General features: G+C 43.8%; 1 protein-coding gene across 2 annotated transcripts in view; it reads right to left on the bottom strand.

Annotated features, from left to right (window-relative positions):
- Ankrd29 (ankyrin repeat domain 29) overlaps positions 1-9,884 on the bottom strand; it is a 57,216-nt gene extending 47,332 nt beyond the window's left edge. For both annotated transcript variants that reach the window (XM_070029436.1, XM_070029437.1), the window contains exon 1: positions 9,817-9,884. In XM_070029436.1, the coding sequence (XP_069885537.1) occupies positions 9,817-9,837 (21 nt within the window). In that variant the 5' untranslated portion in view covers positions 9,838-9,884. The remainder of the gene's footprint in view (positions 1-9,816) is intronic.
- Between the last annotated feature and the right edge of the window lie 15,569 nt (positions 9,885-25,453).

Here is a 25,453-nt window from a genome sequence, read left to right as displayed (position 1 = left end):
GTACCGGGGCTTGAACTCAGGGCCTGGGCACTGTCCCTGAGCTTCTCTTGCTAAAGGCTAGTGCTCTAACACTTGAACCACAGATCCACTTCTTTTGATATGTGTGTGTGTGTGTGTGTGTGTGTGTGTGTGTGTGTGTGTGTGTGTGTGTGTGTGTGTGTGCATATATATATATTTGCATAGTTTATTGGAGATAAGCGTCTCATGTACTTTTCTGGCTTCGAAACATGATCCTCAATCTCAGCTTCCTGACTATGTAGAATTATAGGTGTGAACCACTGGTGCCTGGCTAAAGTATGGGTTTTAGAGACAGGAAAATAGGTCATGTCAATAGGCACCAAAAAGTACTGTAGGTGCCAAAGGAATGTGGCTACTTGTGGTGAGAGACTGCAAGAATGTCTCATTCTACCTGAGGGTCTAGCCAGAAATGTGACAAGCAGGCAAGGGCCTGGCTGGACATAGGTGCTGACTATCCCCAGATGCTGGGCCTGGGGAGACACAGACATGGAGCCTTGCTGCCAGATCCCAGGGGCTGCCACACAGGCAGCCAGGGCTTGGGTATGAGGGAGAGAGGGTGTGAGCTCGCTGGGAGTCAGGGCTGATTCTGGAGACTCCATTGCTATGTCCCCATATTTGGACTTTATCCTAGGGAGAAGGAGGAAACATTCTAAGGTGAGAGTTACTATCAGTTTTACATTTCAGAAAGGTTCATGTGACAGCTTCAAGGAAAGGGACCTATGTCTGATCCAATTGGTATCAGCAGGATTAGGAACTGACTGTATGATAGAACAGAGATACAAAGGTCTAAGTGGGATGGGCAAACGTAGTGAGAATGGGAGGGTGAGGGACTGGGGAATGTGTGCGTGTGTGCGTGTGTGCGTGTTTAAATACAGGGCTTTCTGCATACTAAGCAAGCACTCAATCACTGAGCCACATCCCAGCCCAGGGTGCAGACATCTCAAAATGCTCAATGAAACAGTCTTGGTCTGTAAGGGCATGTGCAGGAGGGGAGTAGGAATGGGCTGTGAAGCCAAGGCAGGGTTTTGGTTCCAGTGCCAGGTGTTCCGTGGCATCACTCATGAAAGTCAGAAATACTGGCTTTATGAATAAGTGATGAGCTCAGCTTTGAATTGTTGAGCTCCAAGTGCATGAAATGAGCACATGTTCCTATAGTACTGTGGCCACTCATTTCCTGGACATCAGGAACACTGAGATAATGCTAATGAAGTGCTTGCTTTATACCATGTAGCATATTCTCTGCAGAGACTTCCTCATTTAATCCCTGCCACAACTCACAGAACTGATTGCTATTACTACCCGTTTCACAGGTGGGAAGTGAGAAATGGCAAGTCAGACTTCAGTGCTGGCCACCTGTGGCTAAAGGCCTAGCCAGTACACTGGCTAACTCATCTGAATACAGCAAGGGATAAGGTGGCAGTGGGCTCCAGTGGTTTCCTTCCTATCCTCCCTTTCAAGGGCCTATCCAACTACTTCCCTACTGTTGGGAGTCTACACAAATCACCCCCCCCTGGGGTAAACTCCAGATTTCCACTGGATATATAAGGACACAGTCAGAAATTTTGTGGAGGACAGCGGCAAGTTCTTTAGCCTTTAAAGAACACATCTCTCATTCCCTCCCTCCCTCTCCCTTCCCCCTCTCTCATTCTTGTACTTCCCAGCTTCTGGAGATGTAGCTTAGTAATAGAGTGCTTGCCTAGGCTTGCTTAGTGAGGCCTTAAGCTCAACACCCAGCAAAAATGAAACAAATGAAACCAAGACCTCTCCTCTTCCAAACAAAACATTAAAGAGTGGTCTGGTGGCTCCTGCCTGTAATTCCAGTACTCAGGAGACTAAGACAGGAGGATTATGAGTTCTAGAACAAACTGGGATCCATTAAGTTCCAGGCTGGTCTGGGCTACACAGAGAGACCTACTTTCAAATTCATCCCTTGCCCCTACACTGGTTTTTACTGCCAGATTTCACTGCTCTTAGATGCTAGCAGTAATTACAGGAACAAAGGGGAGCAGAAGGTTGAAGAGACACTGTTACTGGTACACAACTGGAGTTCCTATGAAAGTGTGCACAGGGTAGATATTTAAACTCTGTTTAAAAATGAGTAATGTGTAGCTGGGAGCAGACGGCTCACACCTGTAATCCTAGTTACTCAGGAAGCTGAGGTCTGAGGATTGCAGTTGGAAACCAGACCAGGCATGAAAGTCTCATGAGACTTTTATCTCCAATTAATCACAGTAAAAGCCAGGTGTGGTGCTGTGACTCAAGTGGTAGAGTACTAGTCTTGAACAAAAGATGCTCAGGGACAGCATCCAGGCCCAGAATTCAAGCCCCAGAACTGGCCCCCTACCAAAAAAATAAAGAGTAATGTGTGCTTCAATTATGAACTTGGTAACTTAACAGAATATTATCTTTATTCAATAAATGAATTTTTATGACATGAAACACTATATAAAATTACAACATAATAGTTTGAGAAGCCACATGAAAGATCTTTTGTTGTTGTTGCTGTTGTTATTGTCGTTGGTCATTGGGCCTGAACTCTCAGCCTGGGTGCTATCCCTCAGCTTTTTAGCTCAAGGCTAGAGCTCTACCACTTGAGCCACCGTGTCACTTCCGGTTTTCTGGTGTTTTATTTGAAGATAACCATCTCACCGATCTTCCTGCCTGGGCTGGCTTTGAACTGCGATCTTCAAATCTCAGCTTCTTGAGTAGCTAGGATTACAGGCGTGAACCACTGGTGCCCAGCTTGAAGGATCTGTTTTGAGCTGTCATTGGCAAGCCAGTCACAGGTGGCTTACGCCTGTAATTCTAGCTACTCAGGAGGCTGAGATCTGAGGACTGAAGTTTGAAGCCAGACTGAACAGGAAAGTCTGTGAGACCCTTATTTCCAATAAACTACTTAGAAAAACCTGGAAGTGGCACTATGGCTCAAGTAGTAGAGCACTAGCCTTGAGCAAAAGAAGCTCAGGGACAGTGTCCAGGTCCAGGGTTCAAGCCCTGAAACCAGCAAAAAAAAACCCAAAAAAAAGGCATTTTCTATAATATTCTACTCATTTTATGCTAAGTATTTGAAATTTCCAGAATACATGATGAACATTAAGCCTAAAATCAAGAAGGTCAGTGTCATTATACTTCCATGGCAAGAAACTGAGGAGAAAAAGTAAATGGTTCTCCTGGGCATTAGAGATAGTCCATGTAACACCAGAAATGCCAAACTCAGAACTCAATACCATGTATAAAATCTGTTTAAACACATGCATATTCAGAATAAAGCAAATTTGGGGCTGGAAATATAGCTTAGTGGTAGAGTGTTTGCCTAGCATGCATGAAGACTTGAGTTCAATTCCACAGTAGTATATACACACAAAAAAAAAGTCGGAAGAGGCGCTGGGGCTCAAGTGGTAGAGTGCTAGCCTTGAGCAAAACAAGCTCAGCAATAGTGCCCAGGCCCTGAGTTCAAGCCCCAGGACTGGCAAAAAAATAAATAAATAAATAAAGCAAATTTACAGGAAATGATAGCAGATTAGCAATTGTCTAAAGTGGGCTTTGGGGTAATAGTGACAGCTAGTGGGGTGAGTTTTCCTTTGGCAGAGATGAAAATGTAAAATGGATTTTGCAAATAGTTGCACAGCTTTGAAATTACTACAAAGGAATACTTTCGAGTGTGTGAATGAAATGGAGTGTGATGTATCAGAGCTGTCAAAAATGTATGGTTTTGTTCATTTATTTTCTTGTGGCTTATCCAAATACTATTTAGGCTGACCCGGTAAACTGAAGTGCATGATGCCTCCAGGCGGGGATCAGCACGCAGGTTCCTGTACTTCCAATCCAGTTATGACTGGCTTCTGTCACACACACGAGACTTGACAAAGAGATGCTTTACCTTCCTGGCTAAAACACATTCAACAATTACCCAGATATCTGATCAGCTGCAAGTGATATTCCCTCTGCTGGTAACCTTCTCCGTGCCTGGCTTGCCTATGGCTTCTGGCAACTTCAGCCCTGAAAAGCAAAGCTTTCAAGGGTTAAAACAGTTGTTATAAAATTTAAAAATCACTGGGGGCTAGTGGCTCATGTTTACAATCCTACCTACCTAGGAAGCAGAGATCTGAGGATTGAGGTTGAAAGCAGCCAGGGCAGAAAAGTCCATGAGACTTATGTCCAATTAATCAGCAAAATGCTAGGGATATGGCTCAAGTGGCAGAGTGCCAGCCTTAAGTGAAAAAGCTAAGGGACAGTGCCCAAGCTCTGAGTTTAAGTCCAGTAGCCCTGCCCTCCCCCTGCCCCCCAAAAATCAAGGTATTAGAATCTATGTACTTTATTACAAGAAGGCTCAGATTTGCACTCTGTGACTCCTTTTACTTAAAAAAATTCTAACAGATGTGTCTATTTCTTCAACCAGAACAAATTAGGAGTTGCCAATTATGGAAAGAAGGTTGCTAGAGGCAAGCTGACACCAATGAGAAGTGACTGTTACAGGCCAGGGCTTGGAGCTCAGTAGCAAAGGGCTCATCTAGGCCTAGGTTTGACAAAAAGAAGAGACTCAAGCAGCAGGATGAAGATGTAACTAACAGAGGGGTGCTGTGGGCTTCAGATGCAAACAGCCCCTCAGACATGCATCATGAAGAGCCTAGAGAAGGACTTACACTCCCACACACCATCCAATGCTGAGCCTCTTGACAGGTAGCCTCTGCAGACCTAGTGCCTGGAATTTATAAATCTTTGGAGGACGTGAGTGCTAGAAAAATAAAAAAGTGAATTTCTGGCTCTCAAACTGAAGCATTAATTGAATAGCTACAAAGCATCTTGTCAACTTTGTTAATAATCACTAAATTTGGTATGCATAAAATACCAGGGGCCCATGAACACAGTTTTCAGGTCAGATTTTTCTCCTAATAGGAAGAAAAATGACTGATTATAGATGAAAACAGCAGAAAAATCGTGGTCTAAAGATGTTAGCTGTTTACAGCGAAATCATTTAAAAGGCAATATTTTAAAACATCCCTTAAAATTTACAATGTCTTTTATTATTGTGATCTGTGGGTATACCATTTCTAAGTACTGGGGTTTGAACTCAGACTTCTTTCTTGCTCAGTTTGCTTGTTTGCCTTGCTTGCAATGCTGGTACTCTACCTATTAATTGAGCCATGCCTTCACTCTTTTTTGTGGTTATTTTGGAAGTGGAGTCTCATGGGCTTTTTGGCCCCAGGCTTTTTGGCTGGCTTTGAACTGTAATCCTCTAGAACTTAGCCTCTTGAGTAGCTAGTATTATAGGCATAAGACTACGGCTCCTAGCTTGTGGGTACATTTTAATATAGTTGATACAATGAGAGGTGGTAGAGTGTGGAAAGCTAAATCTTCAATCGGTCTGAAATTCTGAACCCTCAGACCTCCCCTCAATGCCTTCTACAACTCCATCCCATGGTAAATAGAAAGGGAGAGGAAAACTCCTCTTCCTCCTTAACCTAGCACAGAGCTTTGCCAGCCACAACCTCCCCAGTAGCCCTTAACAGAGTCCTCTCCACACACTAACACTGGAGTGAGAAATGCACCTTCCTGGCTTTCAGACACCCCTCCCCCGCCAAATTCACTTTCCCCCAAATTGGACCATCCCACATTCTTATCCACTATGTCACTCACCTAGTCGTGTAACACCTAGCCAGGTGGGATCTTTCCTGTCCACCCAGTCCTCACAGCACCTTACAATGCATCAATGTCCAGCTTCCTCTCTTCCCCTTTATCCTAATGGGAGAGGCCTCCCCCACCTTTCTAAGTACTCCTTCCAATCCCTTGAGGAATTGCGGCACCCAACACACAAATGTCCCCCTCTAATCTCTTGCCATCATTTAAAAACCATTTCTGATTAAGAAGCAATTCATGTACTATTATAATAATTCATCCTTTCAAAGCATACCATTTGGTGTATTTTGATATATTCTTAAGGTTGTATATCCTCCAACCATCTATTCTAGGATATTTCATCATCCCCCAAAGAGACCGCGGACTGATTATTATCTATTAACAATCAGGTTCCAGGACATTTCAAACATGATGTGGTCTTTTGTATTTGGCTCTCATCAACTCACATGTTTTCAAAGTTCACCCATGCATGTAATTATTGCTTCATTCTTTTTTATTGCTGAATGGTATTCTATGCTATGGCTATCCCATGTTATGGACCAAGTGTTTGTGACCTCTCCAGATTCACATGTTAAAGTTATAACCACCAATGTCTTGAGGACAACGATGCTGTCTCAATGAGTCTAGAAGAGCATCTGTCATTCTCCATCCTTAACATCTAATGGTAACTATCTTGCCAGGGTTTAGGCTTGCTTGGGACCTAACATCCTTGTTTTCTATCCCTCCCTTGTGGAATGCAAGTGGCTGTCTTATGCCTAGCCTGCAACTGCATTTTGGAAGTTCAGAACTTTTTGCAGATTCACAGCTGGAGAGAATTTGAATCTTGAGTCACCTGTTTTGGATTGAAATGGTATTTCAGTGTGACTTTGACTTTAGAGCTGATATTTCAACAAATAAAGTCTTCTAGGAAGACTTTGAATGGAAGTGGAATGAATATATGTTGCAGGTAAGAGGGTCATGAATTTTGCATGGTGTGTTTGTGCTGGTCCTGGGGCTTGAACTCAGGGCTTGGGTACCGTCCCTGAGCTTCTGTTTACTCAAGGCTAAAGCTTTACTACTACAGCCACAGCTCTAGTTTTGGTAGGTTATTGGAGGTAAGAATCCTGCCTGGACTGGTTTCCAACCATAATCCTCAGATCTCAGACTCTTGAGTAGCTATGATTACGGCATAAGCCACCAGTGCCCGGCTTGAGGCCATCCATACATTTTGAGAAGCCAAGGAGTATTATAGATTAAATGGGTGTGTTCTCCTAATCTCCTCTGTTGAAGTCTTAGTCCCACTGTGATGGTATATCATAGAAGCTGGTCTTTGGGAGTGGATTATGTTGAGATGAGGTCTTGAAGAAGACCCCACAATGTAAGGATTAGTGCCCTTTTAAGAGGAGGAGGAAACTCTGGCATCTTCTCTCTCCATGATATGAAGAAACAGCTATCAGTGACATGCTATAACACTAGAAAAAGTCCTCATCACACACCAAATCTGCTAGCACCTTGATATTGGACTTCCCAGACCCTGGAATGATAAGAAATCAATGTCTGTTCTTTCAACCTTCCAATCTATGTCATTTACAATACATACTGTTCTGTTAGTTGATAGACATTAGGATTGTTTCCAGCTTTTGATTATTATGAACACTAGTAATATGCAGAGAAAGAGATACATATTTTTGTGTGAACATCTAGTTTCACTTATCTTGGGCATATATCAAGGAGAATTACTGCGTCATATGGTAACTTTTGAAACTGACCAAATCTTTCTTTCTTTTCTTTTTCTTTTTGTCAGACATGGGGGTTGAACTTGTGGTCTGGGCACTGTCCTTGAGAGCTTTTGTTCAAGGCTAGTGCTCCACCACTACCATTTCTGGTTTTCTGGTGGTTAACTGGAGATAGGAGTCTCACAGATTTTCTTCCTGGGCTGGCTGTGAACCCTGATCCTTAAATCTCAGTCTCCTGAATAGCTAGGATTACAGGTGTGAGCTACCCACTAGCACAGTGCTGGCTTTGGCTTCAATTTTTTTTAAGTGACTGCCTTATTTTACATTCCTATGAGTAATGTATGAGGGTTCCAATTTCTCCACATCCTTGCCAACACCTGTCAATACTGTGTTGATTACCTATCCTATTGTGTGTGTGGAGGAGGGGGGCTTGTAGCGGGAATCTCATCTCATTGCAGGTTTGATTTTCAGCTTCCTGATAGCAAATATCATTGAGCAACTTTTATCTTTTAGGTGTTTGCTGGCCATCTGTACATCTTCTTGGGAGACATTCAGATCCTCACCCAATTTTAAAACTGAGCTGTCTTCTTAAATTTTTTATCAACATTTAAAAATTCTCAAATTTCTACCATTGTGAAGCACACAAAAACATCAGCAAAAATCTTCCACCTCCCCCCAATTCTGAATTCTGTGTCCCTGTTGTAGCTACTGCCTTAAACACCCCCCCACCCCTCCACAACCACTTCATTCTTGCTGAATTTCTACCTACTCTCCATTGAAGCTACTGAAGTCTGGCTCCTAAACCTGACACCTCACTGAAACTGGTTTTTGTAGGGTCAGCAGTGCTATTCTGTTACTAAAACAATGTTTTCATTCTTAGCTTATTTACTCTGCTGTCTCCTCATCTTTACTGAAAGACTAAATTTTCTTTATCTTATTTTCTCGGTGGGTTTTCTTATACTAACCTTCCTTCCTTCCTTCCTTCCTCAGGGCCTGGGTACTGTCCCAAAGCTTCTTTTGCTCAAGGCCAGCATTCAATCACTTACCACAGCATCACTTTCACCTTTTTATGTGTTCATTGGAGAAAAGAGTCTCACAGACTTTCCTGCCCAGGCTAGCTTTGAACTGTGATCCTCAAATCTCAGTTTCCTGAGTGCCTAGGATTACAGGAGTGAGCCATCGGGCACCAGCTTCTTTCTTTTTTTGTGGTACACGGGCACCACATGAGCCCTGACTCACTTTAGATAATTGTAGAGTGTGGGTCTTAAACTTTTTTTTGCCCATAAGCCAGCCAAAGACCACAATCCTACCTATACCTCCTACCCAGCTGGGATTACAGGTTTGAGCCACTGTACCTGACACTGCTCATTCTGAAATTTTGTCATCGCTGGGCATGCCCATTCATTTTTACGGTCTCTCCAAAATTTCATCTCTAACACCTAGACTTCCTTCTGAGGTTCAGGTCCACATGTCTAACAGACACCTCTACTTGGATTCCCATCCATCCTCAAAAACTTTATCCCAAACCATAGTTTTCATCTTCCCTCCACTTGCCTTCCCTAACACCAATTTTTTTTAAGACAAAATTTTGTCATTCACATCTGTCTATCTCCTCCCTCCCTCCCTCCCTGACTTTTGGACCAGTACCATTCTTAGGGAGATGGCCATGACACCGTCCTGATTGGTCTCCCAGCTTGGCCTCTCTGAAAGCTGACGCCAGATCTTTCTGATGTGCAAATCTCGCCCTGTCTTGGTGGCTTCGAGTCCAGCACGCTTGCGTTTGTCTCAACACTAACTTTATCTGCAACACTGTGAAACAGTTATTTGACTTCTCTCTGCCTTAGTTTACCCATTTTAAGAAAAGGAGGGCCGCGCAGCGCACGGTCCCACAGTCCTTCCGGAGTGCGGGTTCAGCTCAATCCAGTTAGCTATGATTTTATCAAAACCTTTTTCAGTTCAGACAAATCAATGGGCGCCCCGCTTTCACCTGGGGATTACATAGCTTGACTCCAATGAACTCTTTTAACACTAGGCTCCTCTTGACACGGACGCCTGGTCATCAAATGCACCTCCACGCGGCTGCAGTGCTCAGAAAAAGTGCTCTGGTGGCGGTGGCGGTGGGTGCAGGAGTGCGCGTCGGGACGCGGCCGCAGACTGCGGCTGCAGGGAGGCGTCGGTCCCTGGCCTGTCCCCGCCCTCCAAGTTAGCGGGTGCCGACCCGCCGCCCAGCCCCGCTCACCGACCACAGCCTTCAGCTCCCAACGCCCTCGGGCAAACCACAGACCCCCCCTCTCCCCCGGCCCAGGCGCATCTCAGCCCCGCCGCTGCCTCCCTCGCCTGGCCCGCAGCTGGGGACCCCGGAGGCCTGCGGCTCCGGCTGGCGCGGGGTGCAGGTCCCCGCACTCCCCCACTTCCGCCCCCAGCGCCCCAGACGCCCGGCGCTCACCTTGAAGGACATCCTGCACATGTCCGCGGCCGCCCCGCGAGGCCTGCGCCCGCCTCTCCCGGCCCGCCCGGCCCTCGACCGCCGCGCTTGGCTCCCCGCGCTCCCGCCCGCCGCCGCCCAGCCCGGCCCGGCCCGCACGCGGCGCAGCCCAGCGGCGAGGGGGCGCGCGGGGCGCGGGCACGGCGCTGGGGGGGAGCGCGGGGCGCGGGCACGGCGGCGGGGGGGGTGGGAGGAGCGCGGGGCGCGGGCACGGCGCTGGGGGGGAGCACGGGGCGCGGGCACGGCGGCGGGGGCGAGCACGGGGCGCGGGCACGGCGGCGGGGGGCGGGGGGGAGCGCGGGGCGCGGGCACGGCGGGGGGGAAGCGCGGGCACGGCGGCGGCGAGGGGTGGCGCGGGCACAGCTGCTAGAGGCGTAGGGGAGCGTGGGGCACGCGGGGCGCGGGCACGGCGGCGAGGGGGAGCGCCGGGCGCGGGTACGGCAGGGGGGAGCGCGGGCACGGCGGTGGGGGGGCGCGGGCACGGCGGTAGGGGGCGCGGGCACGGCGGTGGGGGAAGCGCGGGGCGCGGGCACGGCGGCAGAGGGGAAAGCTCGGGGTGCGGGCACGGCGGCGGGGGCGAGCGCGGGGCGCGGGCACGGCGGCGGAGAGGGGAAAGCTCGGGGCGCGGGCACGGTGGGCGGGAGGGGGGGAGGAAGCGCGGGGCGCGGGCACGGCGGGCGCGGGGGGGGGAAGCTCGGGGCGCGGGCACGGCGGCGGGGGCGAGCGCGGGGCGCGGGCATGACGGCTGGAGGGGGGGCGTGGGGAGCGCGGGGCGCGAGACGAGAAAGTGAGTAAAGGAGTTGGGGGGCCGCCCGCCGCGTACTCAGATCCCGCGCTTGCACGAGGTGCTGCATGCACACGCTTCGCGGCGCTTGTGCGCGCACACACAACACTCCGAAGTTGGTGCGCACTTCGCGCTTGCCACGCTGCACACCATCCACACTCACATTTCCTCATACTGCGTACTCTCTACCGTGCACACACACAGGTGCACACCAGCGCTGTCCACGCTCACATTCCTTACACACCAACATTGCACACCACACACACAGTTCACACACCAAGCTCTAAGCACTGGTTTACACATCCACTTGCTCACACACATCTACACTCAGACACACGTACTTTCCACACTGCATACTCTCCAGCGCGCGTGTGCCCGCACACACTCAAACACACGCCCCTCTGGAAAAGAGCCAGTCTGTACCAGGTGACGCACAACCTTCATTACAGCACAAATAAAACCATCCGCCACTTTCAACCAGATAGCTTTTCTTGGTGTCTCTTTTTCCCTCCCTTGCCTTTCTAAGAATCTGGGGTTTGTTTCCTCTTTCCCTTGGGAAAAAGACCTGGAAAGCCAATTTTTTTTTAAGACCTGGGAAGCCAGTTCTTTTGGAAGGAGAAAGGCAAATTTTGAAATACATCCTTACCCTTTGTTTGGGTGTTGCACACCTTTCAGTTCACACACACTACTGCTTCTCAGGTTGGTTTGGAAGGAATTAACAAAAGGACCAGGACACTGTCCCGGAACTATTTTGCCTAAGGCTAGCACTCTATCACTTGAGCCATAGTTCCACTTCAGACTTTTTGGCGGTTAATTGGAGATAAGAGTCTCAAGGACTAGCCCGGCGCCGGTGGCTCACGCCTGTAATCCTAGCTACTCAGGAGGCTGAGATATGAGGATCAAGGTTCAAAGCCAGCCCAGGCAGGAAAGACCATGAGACTCTTATCTCCAATAAACCACTCAGAAACCGGAAGTGGTGCTGTGGCTCAGGTGGTAGAGTGCTAGCCTTGAGCTCTCTTCAGCTCAAGGGACAGCGCCCAGGCCCAGAGTTCAAACCCCATGACCGACCAAAAAAAAAAAAAAAAAAGTCTCAAGGACTTTCTTGCCTGGACTGGCTTTGAACAAATGATCCTCATATTTCAGTCTTCTGAATAGCTAGAGTATAGTGTGAGTCACCAATGCCCAGCAAGATATTTTTTTATTAAAAATATATTCTTACTAAGCTTAGCATGATTGTTTTTATTATTAATAAGTTTTTTTTTATTGTGAAATACCGTACAGAGGGGTTACAATTACACAAGCAAGGTAATGAGTACATTTCTTATCAAGCATTATTGCCTCTTTCTTTGTTTCCCCTTACCATCCCTTTTTGTTTGGGGTATCTATAGTAAAGACATTTTCCAAATCACCCCAAAAACATTATACAAGATCAGGCATCAGTGGTTTTGCTTTAGCAGTTTTTGGTTTTGTGTTTTTGAGGTGGAGTCTCACTGTATAGTCCAAGCTGGCCTTGAACTTGACTCTCCTGCCTTAGTCTCCCACTTGCTAGGATTACAAGTGTGTACTTTAATAGTTTGATAGACAGATAGAGAGGGGCAGGAACGAATGCTCATTCCACAGATGAAGATGGGTAAAGTAATTTGGCAATGATCGATAAGGCCAGACCTTTAATTAATTTTGTTTGGCTTCAAAGCCTTTTTCCTTTTCACCACCCCACTTGTGGCTGGAAGTTGTTTTTGGCAGTCTCTGGCCAAGGTGCTGATGGGGTTCTTGTTAGTTTCTGGAAAGAATGTGTCCAAAACATCATCCCACACACTTGCAATTAATAGAATTCTTGTCCATTTCTGTATGTGTTTAATACACTGTCCCACACACCGCACCTGGCTAAGTTTATCTTTATAACAACATGCCCAAATGGGACAAAACCGTGGTGGTCCCAGTCAAGCCAGGCAGTTTCCTAAAGCAGCCTATTCCAAAAATTAATAATCCACAGGGGTCTAACATGAAAGAAAATCCACACAGCCTCCCTTCCTTTCCCCCACCTTGTCCTGGGGCTTTTATTCAGGGTCTAGGTGCAGCCTACTTTTCTTATCTAAACGATTTGTACTACCTCAACAGAGCCTCTCCATTGCCATCCTTTCCATATTATCCCTCCCTCCTCTCCCAGCAAATCTCTTTTCTGACTCTCCTAAGGCAAATTCTCAGCCACCCAGAGTGGTGCTCTAAGCTCAAGCCCCTCCTTCTCCTCTCTGCTCTTCTGTTGTTGACTTTGCTTGGTTCCAGCCAAGGATCCACCCTGTATCTTGTCCCACAGGTCTGCTCTTGTTTTATTTTTATCTTTTTGTGCCGGTATAAGGGCATGAACTCAGAGCCTTTGTACTCTTGCTTAGCTTTTTCAATCAAGGATGGTGCTCTGCCACTTGAGCTACAGCTCCACTTCTAGTTTTTTGCTGGTTAATTGGAGATACAAGTTCTATGGACTTTTCTACCTGGCTTGGCTTTGAACCATGATCCTCAGATCTTAGCCTCTTGGGGAGCTAGGATTACAGATACAAGCCACCAGTGTCTGGCTTCCTTTTACTTTACTCCTTCAGAGTTTAGGTTCGTCAAGATTTGGCTTTGTGTCATAACTAACTTTGATTCAGCTGGTGATGTTCAAGAGGTCGAATTTAAGGAAATCATGGATTGAGTAAAAGTCAAGGGATCACCCTCTCTGTATTTACAGAAAGAAGACATTTATCTCCATCCCTTGCAAATACATTATTCAAATGCATAGACATCTGTGCTTGTCTGAAATGAGGTCACGGTCATGGCCACCTTCTGTTCACCCCAGCACAGACTGTAATGTTTGCTTTCAAACATTACAGTTTGTACTGTCCTACTTAATACTCCAGCTGGACTTGCCCTGGACGAAATTGTGGAGTAGATTATGCTTGTGTCATGAAATTCTGTCAAGAATTTTTTTTTAAAATCTCAAACAAGAGGCCATTCTGGAATCTTCCTTTCCACTCTTCACCTTTCAGCTGGTTGGCTCAATCTTTCTGTACCTATTGGAATCTTTCATACACAAAGCTTTTCACCAAGGGCTAATGTCCTACGCACAAATTATTAGCGTTGAACAATAATTTATCCAATAACCTATCTCTACATCTACTGTCTTCTTCCCTTTCCCTGTCAGATTGGAAATCTATTATACTCCCAGAATCATAAAAAGAAGAAAGCAAAACATTAGATAAGAATGATTGACTCATAATACCACTTCCCAGAGTTTTCCTTTGCTAAAATAGAACTCCAATCTTTTCTTAAGCATTTAACAACATAATTAGAATCATGTGTATTCTGCTGCTTTACTAAGCATAATAATGTGAGCAGTTTTCCCTTCGCATTTAACATTCTTTGAATGGCTGCTTTTAAAATTGGGTTCTCCTTTGACAAGACCTTTAAGTTGGTTTTTCACTTCTGCAATTAAAAATAAGACTATTTAAATATAATCCACATTTCTGATTATTTCCCTTAGGATAAACTTACAAAATTCCAGAATTTAAACATATATACATTGTGAATACCACTAATTCATATGGACAAGTCACTTTTCAGAATTACAAGTTGTATACTTTTATCCAGGCTGATTAAGTCATTATTTAGAGTTTTTCTGAATGCCTCCAGTGATAGGTTGTAGGTAAACATTGTATGCACTCAGTGTTAGCTCTGCTTATTTCTACCTCTGCCAGACTATATCCAAAGCCTCTTGCATAAATTCTATAGAATAAAATATGGCTTAAACAATAGGTCCAGAAGTAAAGAAAATGAGATGAAAAGTGTTGGGTCTTCGTCTGTCTTTGGACGGGGTCGAGGAAAGGTAAGTGCGAATTGTGGCCGCTAGCCCTTTCCCCAGCCTCCCTTAGCCGGGGAGACAATCAGATGGAGCAGGGAGTCAAGTCAAGCAGGAACTCGTTTATTAGCAGGGAGCATCCCCTTTTTAAAGCAAAAGACTGCGTGGGAGGGGAGGAAATGGAACCAACCAATCACTGAAAGGCCATACCTTATCATGCACCCAAGCTTCCATGAGTTGTTTGCACACTGAACCTAAACAAATCCGGCTCTGCCCACTCAACTTCCTCTCAGGGCCATCTTTGCTACCTGTGTTCCCCACAGAAAAGAAATTGAAAATAGGAAGGATAATATAAAGCCAGGAGTGAGGAGGAACGCAAGTGCCAGTGAACAGACCCAGATATGGCACTAAGCTTTGAAACAACAACAGAGATGGAGGAACATGATTCTCCATACTCTGTCTCGCTCTGTGTCTCTGTCTCTTCCTGCCTGCTCCCCTCCACCCCTGTCGTCATGTCCCCAGACTACATGGCTAGGTCATGGTATCAGCTATATGTTTAAACATCATTCTAGACGTCTTCATAAGGGTCTATAAGACTAATAGTTAAATAATGGACTTTCAGTCCATGTGGGTGAGTCTCATCTGATCAATTATTAAGAAAAAAAATTGACCTCTTCAGAAGAGAGAATTCTCTCATACATAAAGTTAACCACCATAGCAATGATAACATTAAGAACAAAGTCTGCCACTGCAACCAAAAGCAAGCTGCCAACAGTGAAAATCACACATATTACTTGAACATTTTTGTGCACTATATCATTGTTGTTGTTCTTATATTATTATTATTGACACTGGGGTTTAACTCAGGGCTTTGCCCTTGTTAAACAGGTACTTTAACATGAGCTACACCCACAGCCCTTCCTTCTTTTGCTATTTTTTGAATATAGTTTCAGGTTTATGCTCAGGCAGGCCTGGACTGTGATCCTTCTGTTTATAATTCACACTGTAGCTTTTTTATTGAGTAAGATAGTGTCCCATGAACATTTTTCTAAGGCTGACCTTGAGCTATTTTCCTTCCTATCTCAACCTCCTGAAGCAGAGGACCACCCAACATGATACTGTACTATTATTGAACTCAGTCTGGGTATTATCTCTTAGTTTTTGCTCTAGACTAGTACTCTACCATTGAGCCACAGTGCCACTTCTGGTTTTTTTGCTGGTTAAGTGGAGATAAGAGTCTTATGGACTTTCCAGCCCAGGTTAGCTTTTAACTGTGATCCTCCAATCTCAGCCTCCTGTGTAGCTAGAATTATAGGCATGAGCCACCAGTGCCTGGCACTGCACTATTATTTTTTAACTGAACAGCAGCTACAAGCTGCTTGACAAAGGGAAGAGTAAAGGGGAATAAGCAGAACAAATCGTGATACATTACTGGCATTTCTTTATAGCATAAAGCACAGGTTATTAACATCTATCAAAATAAATCAATTGATCCTTGTATTCTGAGAACTCCCCCTAGTTTCTGCAAAAAAAAAAAATACATGAAATCGCTGAGTTGTTATAAGCTCAGTTTTAATTTATTACTTACCAATGCCCTAATCTTGGGAAAGCTTGGCTTTGTAATTGCCAAGTTTCCAGGTCAAATCACATAGGCTTGCAAATTCTGCAGTTCAAGCTTGGGCACACAGCAATTTTATGATTTAAGGCAATGTTTAATCTCTTCAAATTCTGATATCCTTCTCTGTGAAATGAAGATGATATGATATTCTATATTGGATTGCTATGATTAATTTAAAGCACATAAGTACATAGAACTATGCCTAGTAATAATATGTTGTTCTTATTACCATTACTATGTCAACATGTTAACAGAGTGAATCAATGCATGTAGAAATGGGCAACAATTTAAACTAATGTCATTCTTACTCTGATGAAAATAATTATTAAAATTTGAAGTCTGATGCTAAAGAATGCCACAAAACTATGATCTCCTATATCTACTTTGCAGGGTCCTTATAATTTTGTGCATTGTGAATATATATTTTTGTTGATTCAGCTATTTATTCTCTAATAACTAATTCCACTTCTTAGTACATTTTTTTGGTTGGTCGTGGGGCTTGAACTCTGGGCCTGGGCCCTGTCCCTCCGCTCAGTTCCAGGCTAGCCCTCTATCACTTGAGCCACAGTGCCACTTCCAGCTTTTTCTGTTTATGTGGTGCTGAGGAATCGAACCCAGGGCCTCATGCATGAGAGGCAAGCACTCTACCATTGAGCCACCTTCCCAGCCCCTTCTTAATACATTTCCCTTCAACGTTCTATTTTTTCCTGGCCATATCTTTTGAATAAACATTTTCTTTTATTTAAAAACTTCCATTGTTTCTGATTAATTGTAATTAATATGTAAACGCAAGGCTTGCTAGTTGAAACTATTTCTCTTCTTTTTGGTGAAACATCAGAATGTGTCTGGTGTAGAGGATTCCCAGGCTCATGGAATGATGGTTCTGGCTGGAGTTTACATGAAATTTCTAATGCACTTACCCTCTTCACCAGGAGGAAAAAATTCTCCTTTTTTCCCTCCTTCCCTCTCTCCCTCCCTTTCCTCTTCCTCTTTCGCCACTGCTCCCATAGTGAGTGATGTTGAGTCCTGTATTACTGGGATTAACAGGCATGTTATTATGATCTATCAGTCATTGCTTCTTCTTCTTCTTCTTCTTCTTCTTCTTCTTCTTCTTCTTCTTCTTCTTCTTCTTCTTCTTCTTCTTCTTCTTCTTCTCTTCTTCTCCTCCTTCTCCTTCTCCTTCTCCTTCTCCTTCTTCTTCTTCTGGTCGGTCCTGGGACTTGAACTCTGGGCTTGGGTGCTATCCCTGAGCTCCTTTTTGCTCAAGGTTAATACTCTACCACTTGAGCCATAGCACCACTTCTGGCTTTTTCTGTGATTAATTGGAGATAAGTGTCTCACAGACTTTCCTGCCCTGGCTGGCTTCAATCCACCATCCTCAAATCTCAGCTTCCTGAGTAGCTAGGATTACAGGTATGAGCCACTGGTTCCTGGCCTGGGCTGGCTTCTAACCATGATTCTCCAATCTCAGTCTCCGAAGTATCCAGAACGTCAAGTTTTAGCTACCATGCCTTGCAGAAACCCACCATGACATATAAGAACCTCACAAAATGGCCAGACATCTCCTATATAAGCTAGTAATAGTAATCCAGGCCCCCCTCTGTGTGTGTGTGTGTGTGTTAATTGGAGAGAAGAATCTCATGAACTTTTCTGCTCAGGATGGCTTTGACCATATCATATCCTCAGATCTTAACCTCCTGAATAACTAGGATTATAAGCATGAGCCACTGGTACCTAGGCCTATCCAGACTGGTTTTTTTTTTTACTCTTACATTTTAGTTTAGTAGAATGACTTTGCTTTTATTATTGTTTTATTAATTTTAATTTAAGAAAAGATTAGGTCTCCCTACTTAAGCGATGGTATGGAAGATCTTCCTTTAGGGACCAGTTGCCTTTGGCACTGCTTTACCAGATGCATTGCAGTTTAAAGCAGGCAGTGATGTGAGTTTGCGCAGTGAGCTATTCATGGCAGGGTGCTGGGATCCTTATCTGTGAATGGTTGGAATGAGTCCTGATACTGAGATGCCAGACCTAGTAAACCTCAGTACCTGGTCAGATATCTAGACTTTTTCTGAAGTGTTTGATTTTCATTTGGATGCTTTGCATTGTTTTGTTCAATGCTCCTAGCTTCATTAGCTCCCAGCATTATTTAAAGAGAGGCTGGGTTAATAGTTGGAAAGTACCCTATCACCAATCTGGCCCTTGGGAATGACAGCATCTATTATGGATGGTCTGGAAGAGGGGCCTCGTAAGTGAAGCTGCCTTCAGCATCCTGCTGAGGACTCAAAGCATCTCAAACAGCATTATTTTTTAATGTCTGTAACCATGAATGCTGTGCACTTGAAATCTCAGGCCTTAGATTTTTACTTGCAAAACCATTAGGGAAAAAACGTAGCAGACACCTACAGACAGACTTAGTTCCAAATTGTTGGCAACACTGGTACTTGTCTTATTTAATCTTTCATTGACGAACAACAATAAAAAGCATTTAAGAGAGACCAAAAGAATAGAGTTCATTCTTTAAGGAAAAGGGTCCAGGAGATTCTCATGCTATGCAAATCCTCTCACAGCTTTACATGGGAGCAAGAGTAAAATGCAAATTTAATTTTGTTGATGGAAAAGACAGATTCCATTCCCCAGTGAAAATGCAGACACTCAAAGAAGAGCCATGGTTGAACATAGCTCCAGACAAAGCAGTTCTCATAGCATCTACCTTTGGCCTAGTGCCAGTATTATCACACATGACAGTGGGCCAGTTCAAGTTGGAACCAATGTCCAGAGTGTTCCATCGGCAAGTCCTGTCAGTGCAAGGGCTCATCAAGGTGGTCTAGGATCCAAGTCACTCTGTCTCAGTCCTGGGACTAATCAGGCTCCCTGAGAGGTCACGATTTGGGATCTCTGAGCAGAACGTAAAGAATCCTGGAGCTTCTGGAGTGTCCCTAGGACTCTGAGGGAAGACAATTAGCAGTGGTCCAGGCAAATCAGCTGACCAGAAGAGGTCAGTCAGTGAGGGTTCCCACAGGCCCACCAACAGGCTCTGGCCAGGTAAAAAACAAGAGGAAGCAAGGAGATATTTCTTCTAAAGGAGACAGCAAGTCGAAGCAGAATCAGTAAGGACTGTGAAGAACAAAGAAAGATCCCAGGTTCTGAGAATTCAGGATCTTAGATAGGATCTTCTGCATGGAAATATAGTGGGTCCAGAAATATAGTCTGTCCAGAACTCCATGTAGCTTTAATTGGAGAAGTACTAAGTATTGAATTGGATTAAGCTCTTTATAATTGTTACCTCATTCAATATTCATAAACCCTATGCCAATGGGTACAATTTTTCAGATGAAGAAACTAACACTTCAGAAAAATTAGACTTCAAGTAAGGATTGAGTATACTCAAAGTGCTTTATGTGATGATTTAACTATGCAATAGTTAGGTGTAAGACTCACTATAGTCAAAGCAATACATCTATCACTACCTATGCTGGATATTGAATCCATAGGACGTATTTACTTTATAGCTAAAGGTTTGTATCCTTTGACCAGTACCTCTTTATATTCCACAGTCCCAGACTCTAGCACTAATTACTGTACTCTATGCTTCTATATATTTGATTTTTCTTTTTCTTTTTCTTTTTTTTTTGGGTCCGGTCGTGGGGCCTGAACTCTGGGCCTGGGCGCTGTCCCTCAGCTCTTCAGCTCAAGGCTAGCACTCTACCACTTGAGCCACAGCACCACTTCCAGCTTTTTTCTTTTGGCTTATGTGGTGCTGAGGAATCGAACCCAGGGCCTCAAGCATGCAAGGCAAGCGCTTTACCACTGAGCCACCTTCCCAGCCCTTGATTTTTCTTGTATGTGCCAGTCACAGGGCTTGAACTCAGGGCCTAGGTACTGTCCCTGAGCTTTTTTTTTGCTCGAGGCTAGTCACAGCCCTACTTTTGGATTTTTGGTGGTTAATGAGAGTCTCACAGACTTTTCTGCTGGGCTGGGTTTGAACCCTGATCCTCCTATCTAAGACTACAAGCATGAGATACTGGCACCAAGCTAGTATTTGACTTGTTTTTTTTTTTTTTTTTTTTTTTTTTTTGCCTGTCTTGGGGCTTAGACTCAGGGCCTGGGAACTGTCTTTGAGCTTCTTTTGCTCAAAGTTAGTACTCTATGACTTGAGCCACAGCACCACTTTGGCTTTTTCTGTTTATGTGGTACTGAGAAATCAAACCCAGGGCTTCTACTGGGCCACATTCCCAGCCCCTAGTATTTGACTTTTTAAAGATTCCTTGTGTAAATGTGAGGCCACATACTTGTCTTTCTATGTCTGGCTTATTTCACTTAGCAGGATTTTTATTTATTTACGTATGTATGTATGTATGTATGTATGTATGTATGTATGTATGTATGTATGTATGTATTTATGTATTTATGTATTTATTTATGTGCTGATCTTAGGGCTTGAACTTAAGGCCTGGGCACTGTCCCTTAACTTTTTTTGCCCAAGGCTAGCACTCTACTGCTTTAGTCACAACTTCACTTCTGGTTTTTTGGTGGTTAATTGGAGATAAGAGTTTCATAGACTTTCCTGTATGGGCTGGCTCAGAACCTTGATCCTCAGATCTCAGCCTCCTGATTAGCTAAGATTACAGGGGTGAGCCAACCACATCCCTCCCCCCCCCCCCAGGATTTCTTTTTGAATTGCTGAATATCATTCACAAGTTCACATAAGCTAGTAGGTGGAGAGACTAGAACTTTAGCTTACCCTTCTAATGCTATAGCCCACAGGCTATAAGTTTGGCCAAGGGAATAAGAGCAGGATGAAGGGAAAATGGTAGTCATTGCCAGCTGATGGTAGTCCCATCTGCAGCAGATGCTTTCCCACACATAATGCCACTTAACCTTCACAATATCTTTGTCCTCATTTTAAAATTCTTAGCTGGGAGATCTGAAACAAATAAAGACTACATGGTTCACTTAAAACCCCTCAGGAATGAGGCAATAACTCAAGTAATAGGATTGGGGCACATGGCAAAGCAAAATCAACAACAGAAAGATTGCTCTGAGACTGATAGGCCAAAGAGGAGGAAGATGCTTAAGAATTAAAGATGTAATGTTTGCTATAAATTAGGCCTCTTCAATGTAAAGCCTGAGTTAACAAGGTCCTCCAAGATAGAGGACAATTTTGGAGACAATTTGGAGGAATTTGGCTGACTGCGCCAAACGTGGGTTGTGGCTTTTACCTGAAATAACCCAGTGATACATTTCTTTTTCATAATGAAATGAGTCATGGATTTAATCCCTATGTCGAGTCACACTATTTATTATTAGTTAGTTTTTTCCCTCTTCTTCTTCTTCTTCTTCTTCTTCTTCTTCTTCTTCTTCTTCTTCTTCTTCTTCTTCTTCTTCTTCTTCTTCTTCTTCTTCTTCTTCTTCTTCTCCTTCTCCTTCTCCTTCTCCTTCTCCTTCTCCTTCTCCTTCTCCTTCTCCTTCGTCTTCTTCTTCAACTTTTTTGCTGGTCTTAGGGCTTGAAATCAGGGCCTAGGTGCTGTTGCTGAGCCTTTTTGTGCTCATTGAGCCACAGTTCCACTTCTGGCTTTTTCTGAATAGTTTATTGGAGATAAGAGTTTTATGGCCTTCCCTGCCTGGACTGGCTTCAAACCATTATTCTCAGATCTCAGCCTCCTGAGTAGCTAGCATTACAGGCCCCTGGTGCCCAGCAAGAGTTCATATTATTAATACAATCACCTTACACCCATGTCTCTGTGCAGAGATAGCTAGGTCAGTAGGTGCTACTATGGAAACTAAGTATAACTTTAATATATGTGTCATTTCTTTTGAGTTGTCTAAACGTGGATATGATTATTCATCCTGAGCCAAGAGAATTAGACAGGTTACTTCATGCCCTTTTAAGAAGAATTGTAAGCCGGGCGCTGGTGGCTCACGCCTGTAATCCTAGCTACTCAGGAGGCTGAGATCTGAAGATCGCGGTTCAAAGCCAGCCCGGGCCGGAGAGACCGTGAGACTCCTATCTCCAATAAACCACCAGAAAACCGGAAGTGGCGCTGTAGCTCAAGTGGTAGAGCGCTCACCTTGAGCTGAAGAACTGAGGGACAGTGCCCAGGCCCAGAGTTCAAGCCCCACGACTGACAAAAAAAAAAAAAAAAAAAAAGAATTGTAAAACTCTAATTTTTTAATATATTTTTTATTGTAAAGATACTGTACAGAGGGGTTAGAGTTACATGAGCAAGGTAATGAGTCCATTTTCTATTGAGCATTGTTACACCCTCCTTTATATTTCCCCTACCATCCCTTTCCTCCGCACATTCCCAACTCTTCCCTCCCCTCTCCCACCCACCCCACCCCCACAAAGTTGTAAAGTTTGTAAATCTCTAATTTTTAAAAAAATTGGTTGTATGTACAGTCAATGAATGATAAAGAGTTAAACTAGATACTATTCAAGTAATATTCAGCATAATTTTTTGAGTCACCATACTGGATCTCCTAGTGCTTCAGTCCCAAGACTGGAAGGAAATATAGATAAGTGATTTTTTTACCTACCTAGGAAGAAAGACAAAAAGCCCCCCCCCCATGTTTGGTTGGTCAATATTTCATAATATATGACATAATTGAATTGTGAGAAAATGATTACATAGTTGGGTGGTATGGTATAAGAACAAATTGCTGAAAATGCTTATTAACTTAGTTTTCCTTCTTTTCTCATTGTAGCAATGGGCACATTCTGGCAGACCACAGTTTGAGTAGCATTTATTTAAACAAGGCAGGACCTCTCTGAACCCATCTTAACAAACTGAAAAACTAGCATTTGCTGCTGCTTTTTCTGTCAAATTTTAATTTTTTTGCGTATTGTGTTCATAAACGTTCTACTCATTGACTTCATAATCTTTGATAAATGATTTAAAGGTACTCTGATTTAGATGTAAGGAAAATATTCCTCTCACAGATCAAGTTATAAAAGAACATTAAAAATGAAAAGAGGTTATATTAAATATAGTCTACAAATGAGGGAAAAATTGTAGTCAAGCTATATTTGAAAAAGTATCATAAATAGTCAAAACCTACTTTCAACAACAACAAAACCCAAACTCATGACTCACAAGATAGATATATAAATGTAATACTTGTCTTGTAGAATTCACACAGTTACAGACGAAGAACTCTGTTTTTGCTGCACTGTCCATTTCTCCAGAATTGCACTATTAATGAGGATGGCTTGCAGAAAATATTGTCACAAGAACATTTTTGTAAACTTGGATGAACTTAATGGAACATTTGGCACAGGGTATGACACAGGGCATGAGACCCAAGAGATCAAATTTTACTTTTCCCTAGATACTTACCAGGAGCAAAAGCCAGAAAAAAGAAAGGCTTAATTTTATCTTCTTAAAAACTCAGCATAGAAAAAAAAATTCTAAACGCAAAAGTCAAATTCTAAAATCTCAGTTTCCCAGAAATGTCTAGAAGTAAAATATTCCTCACTCAAATCAGAAAGAGTCTATATTCATTCCACTTCTGATTCCTCATAACTCAAGGCATTTAAACAAGGAAGCTACAAGAGTAGGCACATTTTTTTTGGCACATGCTGATAATTTCCATGAGAGATAGGTTTGGAGCATTTTGGTTATCTATTGTTGCATAATGGACAACCACCAAACGGTGTACAGAAAAAATTATCTGTTTATGCTTCAGCAATCTGACTTGACCAACTCTTCTGTCTGAGGTCCCTTTTGTGACTGTGAGAGAACCTTTTTCTTGGATACTTATAATTCATTGGTAGGCCATAAAAGTATTAATACAAGCAGATGGCCACAGGTAGCCTCTGAGAGACATATAAGAAGACTGAATGCCTGTCCTATCATGTGCCAAATGATTTCTCAGGCCTAATAAGGCCCAATGGCCAGATGCTTCCTACTCCTTCCTGCAAGGGATACAACTGTGACATCCAAGAAGGTTTTACCTTACCATGTGTTGTGCAATCACACATACCTAGGACCCCCCTTTTTTGGGGGGAGGGGTCCGGTCGTGGAGCCTGAACTCTGAGCCTGGGCGCTGTCCTTCAGCTCTTCAGCTCAAGGCTAGTGCTCTACCACTTGAGCCACAGCGCCACTTCCGGCTTTTTTCTTTTTGCTTATGTGGTGCTGAGGAATCGAACCCAGGGCCTCACGCAGGCAAGGCAAGCGCTCTACCACTGACCCACCTTCCCAGCCCCTAGGACCTCTTTTTATCTACCTTTTTTCTTTAGTGACAGTTGGATTTCCTGAGAATCTGAGTTCCAAAGGGAGAGGCCTCAGGGGTCAAGAGCTTATTAAACTTCTACTTGCGTCATGCTTGCTAATATCTCGTTTACCAAACAACTCCCACGATCCATCCCAGACTCAATGTGAAAAGGAATAACACAAACACATGAATTTGAGAGAGATTGTTCACTAGGACCCAACAATGTGATTGTCTGTCTTACAAATAGAAAAAAGTTAAAGATATATAAATGCGATTTTTTGGGGGGGGGAGGGGAGGTTGTGGGGGTTGAACTGTGGGTCTTGGGACTGTCTCTCAGCTTTTCAGCTCAAGGCTAGCACTCTACCACCTGAGCCACAGTGCCACTTCCAGTTTTCTGAGTGGTTTATTGGAGATAAGAGTCTCATGAACTTTTCCTGCCTGGGCTGGCTTTGAACCACGATCCTCAGATCTCAGCCTCCTGAGTAGCTAGGATTACAGGTATGAGCCACTGGCACCCAATTGTGATTTTTTTTTCTGTATAAGGTAGAATTAATTAGGCTAAATCAAAAGATTAACTGATGTTCTAGAGTTTAATAGAAGAACTCCAGCATTGGGGGATGTTTTTAGTGGTTTGAAAAGCCATAGAAACTTGTAAGATTAGACCAGCCAAATGATCAACCCTCAAGTACTTATTGAGCACATAATAAGTTATTATCATTCTGTATATGTACTATGAAGCTATGCTCTACTAGAATTCAAAGAATGGAGATGGAGAATACGAATGCAAAAAGTGATGTTAAAAATAATCTATTTGAGAACATAACAACGTGCTAAATTGTATCATATAGAATATATAGAATTTCAGACTTTTGGGCAAAACCTTTTCTAGTAAGATCTTCAACACATGGTCTAAGAGTTGTAATGATCCATTAATAACTCAACTCTGAGCATGGGGCATTGGCCACAGCCAACATCTGGTTCTACTGGCTGTGTTCTCAGGGATGGAAGACATTGGACTCATGAATCAGAGATTAATGGAGATGATCAGACTTTCTCAAACATGAGATCTTGTCATTTGTAATGGCAAGGTCTTTTAAGTCAACTGCTAGTAACCAGTTTTGTAACCAGTATTTGGCCTTACGGTGAT

This window comes from Dipodomys merriami, unplaced genomic scaffold, assembly GCF_024711535.1.
Source record: "Dipodomys merriami isolate MVZ:Mamm:240054 unplaced genomic scaffold, mDipMer1.0.p SCAF_2, whole genome shotgun sequence".
In the NCBI taxonomy this organism is placed as follows: Eukaryota; Metazoa; Chordata; class Mammalia; order Rodentia; family Heteromyidae; genus Dipodomys; species Dipodomys merriami.
Note: the sequence above shows the minus strand (reverse complement) of the source record. Positions and strands in the feature narration are given on the sequence as shown.